The sequence below is a fragment of the Carlito syrichta genome, unplaced genomic scaffold (genome assembly GCF_000164805.1).
Source record: "Carlito syrichta isolate Samal-C Ts95f unplaced genomic scaffold, Tarsius_syrichta-2.0.1 Scaffold92616, whole genome shotgun sequence".
In the NCBI taxonomy this organism is placed as follows: Eukaryota; Metazoa; Chordata; class Mammalia; order Primates; family Tarsiidae; genus Carlito; species Carlito syrichta.
Window position 1 is genome coordinate 9,075 of NW_007036712.1, and position 15,082 is coordinate 24,156.

The 15,082-nt window shown below is 50.4% G+C and overlaps 1 protein-coding gene across 1 annotated transcript in view; it reads right to left on the reverse strand.

Moving 5' to 3' along the window:
• Positions 1-316: 316 nt before the first annotated feature.
• The window catches only part of L3MBTL1 (L3MBTL1, histone methyl-lysine binding protein), a 27,704-nt gene continuing 12,938 nt past the window's right edge, over positions 317-15,082 (reverse strand). Inside the window, 16 exon segments of the mRNA XM_008060615.2 lie at positions 317-579; positions 582-687; positions 805-867; positions 1,330-1,487; positions 5,164-5,213; positions 5,326-5,523; positions 5,718-5,817; positions 6,687-6,801; positions 7,234-7,344; positions 7,530-7,615; positions 8,049-8,125; positions 8,537-8,688; positions 10,023-10,114; positions 10,477-10,612; positions 11,539-11,643; positions 12,157-12,245. Of these exon segments, the coding sequence (XP_008058806.2) occupies positions 461-579; positions 582-687; positions 805-867; positions 1,330-1,487; positions 5,164-5,213; positions 5,326-5,523; positions 5,718-5,817; positions 6,687-6,801; positions 7,234-7,344; positions 7,530-7,615; positions 8,049-8,125; positions 8,537-8,688; positions 10,023-10,114; positions 10,477-10,612; positions 11,539-11,643; positions 12,157-12,245 (1,757 nt within the window). The 3' untranslated portion in view covers positions 317-460.

A 15,082-nucleotide genomic window follows, 5' to 3' on the forward strand; every position in this document is an offset into this window, starting at 1 on the left:
CAAGTAGGCAGACCTGGGACACACAATGGGAGTCAAACCCAGACTGTCTCCAGAGCTAATTTTTTTTTTTTTTTTTTGAGATAAGGTCTTGCCAAGTTGCCCAGGCTCATCTTGAACCCATGGGCTCAGGCAATCCACTCACCTCAGCCTCTCAAAGGCGCGGGATTACAGGCTGAGCCACCGAGCCTGGCTCTAATATTCTTTTTTAAAATCTATAACTCACTACTTCTTATCTTTTTTTTTGAGATAAGGTCTTGCTATGTTGTCCAGGCTGGTCTCAAACACCTGAGCTCAAGCAATCCTCCCACCTAAGCCTCCAGAACTGCTAGGAGTACAGTTGTGTGCTACCACACCCAGGTTACTCCTTATCTTTACTAGGCTCTGAGGTTTTGATTGTGTATTAGGATCCCTGCAGCAAATAGCAATACCTGCGCCTTTCAAAATACACTTTAATTACCAGTCATATTGGATTAGAAGAAAAAAATAACATTTTAATTTCCTGACTATCACCGAGGAAGCTAAGTTTGGCAAACAAAGAACTGGGCAGAGAGCAGAGCAGTGAATGGAATGCTGTCTCTGGATGTCTTTTCCTTCCTGAAGATGATCTGAACACACAAAGTACCCAAGCTGGGCCATAGTCCATACCAGATTTTTCCCAGAGATGTGGGTCATTCTGACTAGTCTCGCCTGGTAGGGCAACAGTGTCTTCCTTAGCTGGGGCAGCGCTGGAGAGGGCACCACTTGCTTCCTGCTGTCTCAAGGAAACAGTGACCCTCTGTCTGTCACTTTGCGTGCGCACCTTACCTCATCTTTGAAGAGGCGTGCTTGGTCCTCACAACCTGTCAGGTTCTGAACGAAGCCGAAGACCTTGGAAACCAAAGAAGATATATTGACCAGGGGACAGGGCTTAGAAGTGTAGGGAGGAGCTGACCTACATGGCCTAGGTGGCTCTGGGCTGTGCTAGTGCTGCTCTATCTCATCAGCCCAAGGGGATGCCTGAGCCTCTGTGCTGGTGGACATGCAAGGCAGGGCCCCCTGCTCCTGAGGCCCAGGACTGAAGTCTGTCTCTCCTGCTGGATCTCTGGTTGGACTAGCTGTGCAGACCCCTTCCCATCTGCCATGATGGGCCCATTGGGCAGTGTCTCAGCAAGCCCTCACCAGGCAACTAGAAGGGACTTTGAACATGGGGGACAAGCAGGCACTGTCAGGAGTGGTACCAGGTCCTACCAGACCCGGGCCTTTCATGGGCCCTCCCACCAAGGTGTGGCGAGAGGGAGAAAGCAGGAGACGAGGAAGAAGAAGGATGAAGAAAGGCCCCTCACTCCTTACCTCATCGATGGTCCACTTGGCGACTGTTGAGGCCGAGATGCCTGCCACTCCCGGCAGGAGTTTGCAGTGCTGCTCCCAGCACACTGAGAGTGAGCGGTCAGGGTGGGCCGACAAGGCTGACATGAAGAGGGACTGGTGCACAACATCGGGGGTGAGTGCTGGAAAGCAGAGGCAGAGGTTGGCAAGCTGACGCCAAGACCCAAAGCCCATGCCTACCCAAGCCACTCAAGAGACTGATGGCAGAGTAGACAGGACTATGCACCCCTGCTGATAGCCTATAGAGCTAAGTGGGTGAGCTGTATCTCCTGATTCCTCACTCAGTGCTCCCTCCTTCTGGTAAAGTGGGTCCCTCACCTTAGACTCTCAGGTCAGCTGTTTGGAATGACCCTCACCCCATCTCTCTGAGGCTGTACCACCCTGGGCCCTGTAAGGATCGCTCTTGGAGCTGCTGCATCTCCGAAGACACCATTCACTAAATACCACGCATCAAAATGGTCCTCAACATGCAAACAAGCTCAGCCCTGATGTCAGAAGTCCAGTCTGTTTGCCCTTCTTTTCCTAACTCCTTTTGGGCTCTGACAAACTCTCTCAGAGCCAGGTGATTCTCTTTCAGACCACAGTCCCCCTAACCAGTCTGAAGGCGAACCCCTCTAGCCATGGCCACTGCCTCAAGCTCTAGCACCACCCCCTCTTCCAGCAGCCTGGTCTGCACTCCTGCCTATGCTGGCACTAGAGGGTGATGCCTGACCCAACCCCCCAACTCCGTGTTGCCTGCAGCTTTTCTTCCTGATCTGTTCTTGGGATCCTGACCTCCAGCCTCAGGTGGCTCTCTGGAGCTGATGACTGATGCTGTGTGGCCTGGCCTCCTCCTTGGTCAGGCTTGGAACTTGCCCACTTAGACTTCATCCCCCTTGGCTGCTCTGGCGAAGTGTCCCTGTCCACCTTTACCAGCCTTAGCTGACCTTGGGTAATGTGGCCACTCTTTCATAGGGCCTGCATAGCCTCCGCCCCACAGTCCAGGAGAGAGAGTTCTTTCTTATTCCCTTGGTGCTAGTTCCAGATGTTCATGAATGCCCTCTTCTAAAAGACCCTCCTTGCCGGTCAGTTTGTCCTGCCCTCTTTCCCTTTCAGCCTGGCTCTTCTGCCCCTCGCATTCATGTGCAGAGCCTCTGAGATTCTACCCCTAGTCCCACTGACCGCTCTCCTCTGTGCCTTCTCTGCTTGTCAGCGAAACCCAAGCATCTGCCCACACCCCAGACAGCCCCTCAGTAGTGCCAAGGAACAGCACTCAGTCAGTTCCTCTCATAGCCCACGTGGGGCACACCTAGGACCTGCCATGAGAGCTACCACCATTAGTACCTCATCTACTTGGCCACAAGTTTGGCCTCCCATCTATACAAATGCTTGCTCTTTGAAGCCTTGTAACTGGTCCTCCTCATATCTAGGGGTAGGGTTTGGGGGACAACACCAAGTTTGTAGGAACCATTCCTCCTTATTGTTCTTCCCCAGAGCATAGGCCAGAAGCTCTTATAGGAAGTTACAGTAAATTTTTAAAAATTTTTAAAAAAATTTTTAAATTTCCTAGGACCCTTCCAGCTGCAGGTCAGAAATGATTCCTCCGGTTCCTTCAAGAAGCTGATACTCCTGACCCTAAAACTAAGCCCAGTCAAGCCCTGCCCTCTTCAGGAAGCCCTCCCTATGGAGCTGTCTACCAGCAAACCCTGGAACCTATGCTGAGGCTGTGTGTGTGAAGTCACTTCTAGAAAAAACCCAGAGTGACCAGGGCCCCTTCTGTGCAAGAGGCGAACTGGAAGAGCAGGGAAACCCTGCAGAGGTCAGAGACTTGGGCTCTGTCCCCTGTTCTGTCCTTGAAATGCTTTGAGGCACTGGGTGAGCCCTTCCTCACCCTCTTGGGGCCAGTCTGGGCCTCTGGAAAGATGTAGCAGCCCAAGAATTCTACAGCTTAATTCTGGTATGAACAAAGTAGAAAGTGCCCTCTAGTGTTCAGAACTTGGTCCTGCAATGGAAACTGACCGGTGAACCATGGGTGGGTAGAAGAGGTGCCCATAGTGATTGAATCCTCAGAATTCCTCATTCTGAGGGCCTAGGGGCCACGACCCTCATTACTCAGGTCTAAAGCTGCAGGAATTGCTTCTGTGTCCACTTCTGTTTCTACCAAGAGGAAACATCACGGAGTGGTAGCAAGAGAGAGTCAGGCAAGAGATTGAGACTAATTATACCACCGGTGGGAGTGGTGCTAATCACTTTACATGGATTGTCTCACTTAATCCTCTCACCACATCAGGAAGTGGGTACTAATACTGTCAGTATTTTACAGATGAGGAAGCTTAGGCTCAAGACCTGCCCGAGGTCTCACAGCCTGTAAAAGGTAGCCTGACTTCAGGCCTGTGCTTAATCACTATGTTATACACTGCCCAGGTCAGAGACTGTTCCTCAAGAAGAACTGGAACAGCCTAGGTCCTCCTGTTCAAAGTGCAATGAACCAGGTGACTTCCCAAGGTCTCTTTTAGCCTTAAAATGACATGCATTCAATTCACCCGAGGCAAGACTGCTGGAGTCCCTGCCATGTATCAGGCCCTGTACTAGTAGCTGAAGATATGAGATGAATTCACCACCCAGTTGGTGGGCTCAGTCCTCTGCCCACTCCCCTCAGAGCAGAGCATGTTATGGCTGAACTGTGTCCCCCACTTGCCTGACAAATTCGTATTCTGAAGCCCTAACCTTAGTACTCTGGAATGGGACTGTATTTGGAGAAAGGGCCTTTAAAGAGGTAATTACGTTAAATGAGGTCACTGGGATGGGCTTTAATCCAAGCTGACTGGTGTCCACAAGAAAAGACATTTAGACACACAAGGAGACACCAGTGATGCTCGCACATAAAGACCATGCGAGAACACAGCAAGAAGGTGGCCATCTGCAAGCCATGGAGAGAAGTCTCCAAAGAAACCAAGCCTGCAAACACCTTGATCTTGGACTTCTAGGCTCAGGAAGTGTGAGAAATAAATTTCTGTTGTTTAAGCCTGTGGTATTTTGTTTAAGTTGTTTAAGTCTGTGGTATTTTGTTATGGCAGGCCTGGCAAACTAATCCGAGGGGACTGAGATGTAAACTGACATTTGAGGTAGGTGCTTTTTATCTATTATACCAGCAACACAAAGCAGAAGTCAGATCAGACTGGAGTTTGAATCCCAGTTCTGCCACTTACAAGTTGAAGAGCTTGGGTAAGTGACGTCACCCTTTGAGTATCACACTCCTCACTCAGAAGGAGAAAACAATATCCATATTATAGAATGCTTATGAGACTTAGTATATGTAAAGCACCTGGCATAGTGCCTGGTCCACGGTAGTAGGTGCTCAGTAAGCCACAGTAGTAACCAGTATTATTTCAGGTATTGACAATTGGAAGGCAGATATTACCCAATTTTTAAGTGAAGAAACTGAGGCTCAGAAGCTGTTAAGTGACTTGTTCCAAGTCACATAGGTTGAAAGTGATAGCCATAGCCTCCTTCTCAGGAAGCCGAGAATCAGAGAAGAGCAGGGGCATTCATCCTGCCTCACAGTGGAGAACCAGAGCCCCAGAGAGGCTCTGCACCCTTCCTACAGACTCTCAACAAGGCCATGGTAGAAATGAGTATGGAACCCAAGGTCATTCAAGCCTGATTCTGTGTACTGTACTCCACGAAAGTATCTCAAGCAAAGAAGCAGCCCTCTATCTAGCTTCCACCCTGGTCAATCCTGGTGTTTCATTCCACCAACTATAGCACACTCATTGTGAACACTTTGTGCAGGACATGGGAGCAGCTGATCTGACTTACTCTGGAAACCTTCCTGAGGAATCTTCCGAAACTTCGGAGGGCGTCCAATTCTGGAGAGAGAGGGACTAGATCCATGGTAGAGAATCAGTGCTGGCCCTAGAGGACACAAGGCGCCACCCCCCACCCCAGGAAGCCCAGGCCCTGACTCCCTGAACTTCATACCGGCCATGATGGCGAGGTTTCTTCCTTGGGGAGAATCCTGAGAGGTTCCTCTTGCGGGCTGAGGTCTCCGAGTCAGACAACTCTGCTTTCACCCGGCTCTGGTTCCTCTCAGCCAGCGGGCAGCCCGAGAGGCAATGGTGAGCTGTGAACTTGCCTGTGACATGTCCAGAGCCATCACAACCAGGAGTGGGGCACTTCCTGGGGAGTAAGAAAGCTTAGGTTGGGCCGAATCTACTTGTTCCCACTGAGCCCTCCCAACCCTGGTGCCACTTGGAGAGTGTCTTGGTGAACCCTGATCGGCAACACACAGTAGGTACAAAACAAATTCTCCCTGAAGAATACCTGAGGTCTCTCACACACCTGAGGTCTCTCAGCAGGAGCTGTTTACTCACCGGTGGTGAAAGCTGTATTTGGAGGTCTTACTGTGGGGCAGATTCCTGTAGCTGAGCGGGGGACAGCCCCCAGGGGATGCAGAACTGGGCTCTCTAGGTCCTGGAAGAACCAAAAGAAAAGAGTCAGCACAAAGTCCTGGAGGTGGAAGGATGGAAGAGCAAAGAAGGGCAGGGAAGAAACAGTTTCCACAGGAGAGATCAACACTAGGAACTAGTTCCCCAGGGATAGGGTCCCTGAGCAAGGCTGCAACACCATTCTCTGCTACTGGATATGTCTCTCTTTGTAGAAGGAGGGCCTGGGCCTCACAGACTGTGATGAGACCTAAGAGGATCCTCAGGGAGAGGATCAACTCAGAGTTGCTGTGGGCATAGCTGGACCTCAGGAGCCACATTGGGCAGATCCATGCAATTCTCAGTTCTTTTCTGTTTTCATCCCCAAGACTTTGGTAACTTTACAAGGCTCTGCTCATGCTTGGAGAACATTCAAGAAGGATCAACACTCCATGTGAGACAAACATGATGGCAGAGGCAAAATAAGGAAGGGAAATCCTAAGGGTGAGAACGGGACTGAGAAGTCCAATGACCTGAACTCTAACCCAGGCCTGCACAGAGAACCAGAATTGTACTTAAGGGAGCCAGCATCTCCTTACAGACACAGTTCATGCTTGGTGTGGCTCTGCTAGATGCTGAAAAGCCCCCGGGTGTGTAGCTACCTCTTGAAAAGCACATGAAATTAAGTGAGCTTGCCCCTTCACACCTTGACAATCCAAATCCAACAACTGAGGCTGCCAGCAGCACAGCTTAGTCCTGGAGTGGGGAAGATGGGGGATCCCAGAACTCACAATGGGCACAAGAACCCTCTGTCATACCTAGGCATGGGGGTCAGAGCCCCTGGAACAAGCTATAGGAAGGGAGGGGGGTCAGAGTTTGAGGGGAAGAAAAGGGTCAGTGTTCCCGAGGAGTACACACGGAGAGGAGGCTGCAGGGGATGTCCTGTCTTGGAGCACCAGCCCGCAGGGTGGATGTCTGGGTGGTCAGCATCGATCCAGAAATCATAGCTATGACTCCAGCCATCAAAGTGGAGCTGGGGAAGAAAGGCCCTTGGAGGTCAGGTGTTCCTCAGGGAGCCCAGCTTAGCTGGGAGGTCCTCCAGGCACCAGGAGGCTCTCCCCATCCCTGGGGACTGTCAGAAACATAATCCTGGATTGGAAGAACCAAGGGGCTAACCCCACAGTATCTGGACCCAGTTACCACATTTTCCAAGGGCTTCACTTATTAAGTTAGTGGCATCGTCCATCAATCATTGGGAGGGACAAGGATAATTAGGCCCGTTTTACAGATGAAGTTAAGGCTCAAGAGGAGAAATGACTTGTCCAAGCCCACAAGAGTAAGTCACGAATGAGGTGAGAAAGAGATCCAAGATCTTTGGCTTCATCTGTCTCATGCCATGTCCTTGACCTCTAACCAGTCTACAGAACTCCTGTCTACTCCCCCAGCCCCAGGGTCCCTAAGTCACCTTTATCCGATGATCCTCCACATCCTCCACACTGGCCACACGAATCAGGGCTGGGCTCCTACGGTCCACAGCCTCCAGCTTCATGTTGACCAGGAAGCTGTGAGGGGGTCGCTGCAGGAGGACAGTTGCCTTCAGGCCAAGGCCCAGCTCAGCAGAGCAGAGGCCTGAAGAAGGGAGCCCAAGTGCTGTGCCTGGGAATTGTGACCTTTCCCAGAGAAGGGAGGGGCTATGGCTGGCTGGTTGGGTGCTCCAGATCTTCCTGAGCTCAGCTCTAGGGTCAGGGAGCACCAACTCACCACCTTGAAGGCCCAGGCAGGCACAGCAGAGGCCCCAGTTTCTTCCAGATATTTCTCCCAACAGAAGCTATCAGGGTCTGGGTAGTCTGGAGGAGAGGACAAGAGCAGGGTTAAGCCCCCCAGGTACCGAAGCCACCCAGGCTCACAGGGCTATCTGGGAACCCTGACTTTTGTCACCTTAGGCCTGTTGCTCCCACTCCAGCCCCATCTGAATTGTCCTTGGGCCAGTGTAACACTCCTGGGAGGAAGGACACATTTCCTTTGCTTTGGACTCCCTAATCCTTTGCTGAGACAGTCATCTGCCTTTCCTCCTCTAAACCTCAATGGAGTTAGAGCATGACAGGACTCTCCTAAAATCAAAGGATTCTCAACTCCCAGGTTATGAAGCTGAGGCTCCAGAACACATCTGTCCTCTCATCCTGACCCTACAGAGCCAGCTAGTGAGGTACTGGTAAGGCACTGAGGAGAGGGAAGTGGGGCCTGGCCTGGAAAAGGAGCTTGCTCAGGCAGCAGGGTCACCTTGTGGAGGGGTGAGGGGTTTCCCTTGCTTCTGGCACCAGCCCACTGGATGAATGTAGGGGCTGCTGGGATCACACCTGAAACCCAAGAACATGTCACTATCCCAGAGAATCTTGGGGGCCCGGAGCCTGCTGTCCTCTGACGGCATAGCTCAGGGCCCACCATCATCTACTTCATAGTGAGGTGAAGACAGATGGCCGATGACAAAGTTAGAAAATGGCAACATTAACTAAAAACTCCACCATAACATCTAAGGGAAAATCATGAATCACAGGGGTTTGCTCATCTCAACCATGGTATTTTTAGATGAAACATTTAATATCAAGCCATGTTTCTTATGATACAGTTCAAATCCATCACCCCCCACCCCGAGCAGGATCTCAACATCAAGAATGGACCGAGTGGGGCCACATGGTGTCTAAGATATCAAAGTAGTTGCCCCCTGCCATCCCCTCACCCCTCAGGTCAAGTCTGGACCCTCCCACTACCAGTAGTCGTAAGTATCATCCCAGTTGTCAAAGTGCACCAGGAAGCGGCTGTCCACCACGTCGGTCACACTGGCCACGCAGACGAGGGATGGGTTCATGCGGTCAACAGCCTCCAGCTTCATGCCCACCTGGAAGCCCAGGGGTGGGGGACTCTAGGGGCAAGAAGAAAGGCTGCCACAGCCAGGACCAGGCTGGTTAGCGTTAACCCAGAGACCACTAGCAAATGATGGAGCAGGTTCCCTGGGACTGCCCGGAGTATGGGCAGTGAGGAAGGAGGGAGAAATAGGCTAGGATAGAGGAACTTTCAGGGCAGAACCATAATCTGAGTTCTGAGCCACTCAGGAGCTTCCAGTCTCCAAGGAACACCGTGGCAGAAGGTAAGTGCCTGGCAGGAGGCTATGCATTTGCCTGAAGAATCTGGCAGTTCGAGTACAGATCTTCCCCCCAGACAAGACTGGCCTAGCTTGGCCTCAGGTGGTTTTAGTAATAGTGGGGTCCTAGGGAAGAAAGAGCTGACACCTAAGGCACAGAAGGAGGGGAGGGGACCAGTATAAGCTGGGCACTTGCCATGTACCAGGCACAAGCTTCAAAAGACATCTCCCTGGATCTTAGCAACACTTTGAGATTGGTATTATTAGTCCCATTTTAGAAGTTAAATATAGCCAAGCATGGTGGTGGGTGCCTGTAGTTCCAGCTACTTGGAAGGCTGAGATGGAAGTATTGCCTGAGCCCAGCAGGTTGAGGCTGCGGTGGCCATGAGCATGCCACTGCACTCTAGCCTGGATAACAGTGAGACTCCATCTCAAAAAAAAAAGTTAAATAACTTGACCTGGAACACAATGCTAGTCAATGGCAGCCTAAGATTTAATAGTTTGGCTTAAAAGTCTGCATTCCCTGTCACGACAGTAAATGGAACCTCACCTGCCACCTGGGAATCTGCAAGTATGAATTGTGGGTCTGGACTGGGGTGGGGGAAGAAGTATCCCTGCCCGAACAGCATTACAGTCCCTGGCCCATGGGGACCCTGGACCATACCTCAATATGGTAGTATGTTTAATGAGGGCTCCCTGTATGTCTCAAGCCTTTTGCTTGGGATTATGTGAGATACTTTAACTGCTGATAAGCTACTGGTTGCCTTGAACAGAGGAAAGGACAAGGGGCAGTTGTTGGGAATGAATGAAAGTGCGTCAACATTGGTCAAAAGGAAGGAAAAATAAGCTCCCAGAATAGAAGCTTTGACCTTACAACAAAGAACTGCTGAGCAAACTAAAGCAAGAACATTCGAGCAATGACATCTCCATTCCCAGTCTGAGAGAGTGGGCCAGGGGTCCTCCCATCTGAGATGAGAGACCAGAACACAGCCAACAGAATCAACGGATGGGCTCTCTTCTGATGAGTCAGATATTCTGGGCTGGCTGCAGTGACTCTGGCTTGTGTGTGTGTGTGGTGTAGGGGGTGATGTTCACTCTCACTCGGGGGCACTCACGTGGCTCTGGCTCACAAACAGGTGCTTGGGGGCAGCCTGAGCTCTTGTGCTGCGCAGGTACTGGCTCCAGCTGAACTCCTCCTCCTTGTAACCTAGGCCCCTCAAGGGGGATGAACAGAACGCCGTGCAGAGGCTGGGGCACGGCGCGAGCACCCCACACTGAAGCAGCAGAATCAGGCATGCCTGCGGAGACCCCAACCCTCAAGAACCTGCCCAGGGACCCCCTACCGAAGCAGAATACAACCAGAATGGATACTCAGAGAGCAAGGGCAAAGCAGAAGCCCTTGGCCCTGCAACAGAGTTGTATCAAGATGTGATGAATTGGGACTGGCTTTGGGGCTGACTTTGGTACCAGGTCAGAAAACACAAGAGCTGGGAGGAGGGGACCCAAGGGTAGGAAGGAATGAGTCTGAGGACTCATGGCCTCACCGTGACCACCCAAGGTAGGTCTTACCTTTGGGAGGCTGCAGCTTATGTCCAGTCTTCTCGAACCAGCCAGCAGGGTGAATGTCAGGGGAGTTGGCATTGACCCAGAAGTCATGGCACTCAGAATACCCATCAAAGTGTAGACGTAGACGGTAGCCACACACCTGATCCCATGAGGGGAATCACAGGAATGCCAATGCCAGCAGATGTCCTACTCCCCATCCCCCATCACTCCTGGCCCAGCCTGGTAGTCTCAGGGGCTCTAATGCTAGCAGGTTCCCTAACCCCACCTTTCTTCACTCCTGGGTTTCCTCCATCCTGAACTCTGCCCCATGCTCACCCATTCTGCAGTGAGGACAGTTCATGTAGTCATGAGCCCTGAGTTCTGGGTGTAAGACAGGCGGACTCTATGATAGCTTCCTGCCCTTCTGAGCCCTGGCCAGAACTCCAAGGCACCCACCAAGGCCCAGTGCCCCAACAACCATTCCCTCTGCTGCCTTTTCTAGCTGTTCCCCACTCATGCCTCTGCTCGTGTCTTGCTGAGCTAAGGAAAATCCTTCAATGTGGCGACCTGTTCCCTGTCTCAGAGCCTTTGTTCACTTTGCTTCTTCTGCCTGGAACTCCCTCTTCATTCACGACTCACCTTGCAAGACTCCTCAAAGGAGGCCCTTTTCTATGCTTTTTCTGTTCCCTCAGGCAGAATCAATCACTCCTTCCCTCTGTCTCCCTGCTCACATCTGTTGCCATCCCTGTGGCATGTAACTGATGTTTATCTGGCTGATTTCCTACACAACTGTGAGTTCCTAGAGGACAAGGACCTTGTGGGACTCATGCCAACCTTCCTGGCCGTGAGACCTCTCCTCCTCAAGCTCCCCTAGAACGGACAGTATACACTCATTCAGTAACACTGTCACCCTTCATCTGCCGTTTGTTCTTTTTTTTTCATGCTTTCGTGTGTGTTCCAACTTAATCCCCTACTTGATAATAAGCATTCTGAGGGCGGGGTAGTATCTCCCTCCATGTCCCCAGCAGGCTCTACCTATCCACACAAGAGACATCATCAGAAAGGTGGTACCAAGCCCCAGCTCACCTCGGCCACAGTGAGGATGAAGTACATGGACGGGTGCTGAGGGTCAATGCCTTCCAACTTCATGCCCAGTTTGAAGCCATTCTTGTGATGAGTGACTGACTGGGACTGTCAACGCACAGAGTGGAGAGGACCCAGCTTCCATCCAGCCTTATCCTTGCCTAGTGGGCTTGGGGTGAAGGAGCTGCCTTTAGGCCCCTCCTGCTTGGTATTACCAAAGGGGCAACTTATTTGGGGATCTTTGTTGTAGGGATCCAGAGAGGGACAATATAGCTCCTGGGTCCCTTGAAAAATATGGGAAATCAGGGCTGGACTTAAGGGCTCCTTCTAGCCCAAGTTATGGAAAGATCAATGCTGAATTAAATAGAAGGCACCAGAATTCCAAAGTCTGCAGGCCAAGTGATGAGTGAGCTGAGTTCCATCTCCCTATTTCTTCTACCCTGGCAGCCCCTTAGGGTGGGCCCTTTTCTACTCCAGGCCCCTAGCCAGTCTCTCCCTCTTCCATTCTGCCGGTCCATCAAGGAATGTCTGACACAGAAAACACCAGAAGACCTGAGTTTGGTGGTGAATCTCTGGACAGGGAAGACAAGCCTTTTCCTAGGTGGAAATTGTCCAACTCACGTCCTGGAAGAGGCTGACCGGAGCAGTGATGGCCTTCTGCTCCTCTAGGTAGGCCTCCCATGACCAGCCGTCCTTCTTCTCACCTGTTGCTGTGGAGAGGAGACAGATAGGCTAACTCTTGGCTGCTCCTGATATACAACTTTCTTCAGTTTCCCCTGACCAAACCCTATCTTAATGTCCAAAGCAAATCTTTGTCTGTTGTCACAAGTATCATCTGGTCCTATCCAGCCACGATGGTGCCATATATAGTAAACTCAGAGCTGAAGTGAGGTTCAGACTCAGGTGAAGCTAAACCAAATTCTGCCTGTCTCTTCCCCACCACCAGGACACTGTCAGCAGAAGTACTTTGGATTATACAGCCACTAACTGAGGTTACAAAGTCTTAGCCACAGAGAGACCCTGTCCTCTGACATGTAACACAGAACAAAGTTGAGTGCCAAAGGACTTAATCACAGTGTCACCTAAGCTGACAAGGAAAGAAGATGAAAAAGAGAAACGAGAGGAAAAACATGGAAAGAGGAAGAAATAGAGGAGACAGGACACAAATAAATAAGAAATTCTTTTTTGGTTCTTCTTCCCCTGAACACATGCAAAAATATGTTTCTGTATGCTTGGTGGGCCCCCAGAGTGGACAAACTGATTCCACAGACCTCTCAGACAAATACACACTGTGCACGTACACACACACACACACACACACACACACACACACATTTAATGTGCGTACACTATGGTCAAGGCCTACAGCCCAGGTCCTGCCCATACCTTGGAATCTCAAGGCTCTGGTAGGGGAGATTTACTCCTTGCAGGACCTTCCATTTTACCTGAGATGGGAGTCCTAGCCTCCAACACAGAGGACAAACACCCTTTAAAGGCTAGGATAACCACGTAAGGTAGGCTGACAAGGTTAGCCAGGGCTGCCTTCAACTGAAGGCTATACACAACTAAAGAGGCAACAACACACAGGATCAATTCATAACCCTTGGGCAAATAGCTCCAGCTTCCTCTGGAAACTTAATGTTTCTATTTTATCATTTGTAAAATGGAGATAATTTCATCTACCATAGAGGGTTGCTGAGGATTAAGTAAGATGTCATATACAAAAGATATACAAAAGATCCTTATGAAATACAAAGTGCTGGAGACGTGTTATGATCCTTTTGGGTCTTTACTGAGTCTATCTGACTAGATCCTAGCTCTTGTCTTGCTCTTGTTCACTTGGTGAGTACCCTGAATCATTCAGGTTTACAGTGGTTTGTCACTCAGGAGATGCTTTTTTCCTTAGATGGAAGCTTCTCTCTTGCAGCTGCCTAAACTCCTCAGTCACTGAGCCAAACCTTGAGATCCCAACTACCTGAGCCAGTTGGGCCAAAGCAAGTATTTTGTTCATCAACTGATCAGCTGAGCCATCAAATTGTCTCAGAGACCTACACTGACATGCCAATCTAGAACAAATCTCTTCCAGTCACCCTTTGTTCTAAGAGAATCCTGGATTGTCCCTTAGAACATATTACCTTCTATGTTCCCTCAAGAAACCCTCCAGCTCTTCCACTCAGTCTCCATTCATCCTTACTGAGTAGGGGAGAGAGTGTACACTTCAGGATGCCAGGCCTGGCATTATCTTGCTCTTTCTTACCACTGCGACCCCACATCATCCTGCAGGATACCGATTCCTGTTTCCAAATCACCACTCCTATGCCCAAGTCCTTCTCATTACCCATCTCCTTCTCCCCAGAGGATAGTCTTCCTTTTGCCTCACTATTCTCAAACCATAACATAAGCTAATAGGTTGACAACCTTCTAGATTTCTTGTCTCAGCACCTCTGCTGCTCCTTGGTGCTTCAATTCTCCCTTTGGCCATACTCCATCATGGCCAAGCTCTTTATTCCCTTGCCACAGCAGACACCTCTGACCAGAACCCTCTTTATCTGCCATCTCTTGGTCTCCACCCTGCCAACTTCCTTTCTGGGCTTGTACCATCTTGATATTCTCCTGGTCATAATATAACAAGCACACAGCCTTCATGTACCACCTTATAACACCTTAACCGTTCCTTCTGTCATTTAGTGGTACCACCTGTGTGCCAGGTCTGGTGCCAGACATTGGGGGTGCAGAAGTGCCTCAGAGACTTCACACACATATATGGTCTCCTTTAGTCCTCACAATGCCTTGAGGTGAAAGGGAGTATGAAGCTCAAAGTAACCCCTTTCACAAGTGGGAAAAGATTCACTAGAAAGAGGCCTGACCACTAAATCCTTCAGTAATTACTAGATTCCTTCCCTGACCAAGCCCCTAGCCAACCAACTCTGGTTTCCTGTATTCCTGTATCCTTTTTCTATTGGTGAACAATGGGCTGAACCTTTTTTTTTTTGGAGTGAGGGTCTTACCCTGTCACCCAGGCTGGAGTGCTGTGGTGCAATCATAGTTCACTGAAGGCTCATGCCTGTAATCTCAGCAGTTTGGGAGGCTGAGGCAGGAGGACTGCCAGAGGCCAGGAGTTCAAGACCAACCTGAGCAACATAGCGAGACCCTGTCTCCACAAAAAGTAAAACAATTAGCCAGGTATGGCGGTGCACACCTGTAGTCCTAGCTACTCAGGAGACCAAGATGGGAGGATCCTTTGAGCCCAGGAATTTGAGGCTGCAGTGAGCTATGATTGTGCTGGCGCACTCCAGCCTGCACAACAGAGTGAGACTCGAAAGGAAGGAAGGGAAAGGAAAGGACAGGAAAGGAGAGAGAGAGAGAGAGAGAGAGAGAGAGAGAGAGAGAGAGAAAGAAAGAAAGAAGGAAAGAAAGAAAGAAAAGCAAGGGTGAGAATGTAGGAGAAAGAGAGAAGGGGGGAGGGAGAGGGAGGGAGAGGAGGAAGGAAGGAAGGAAGGAAGGAAGGAAGGAAGGAAGGAAGGAAGGAAGGAAGGAAGGAAGGCTG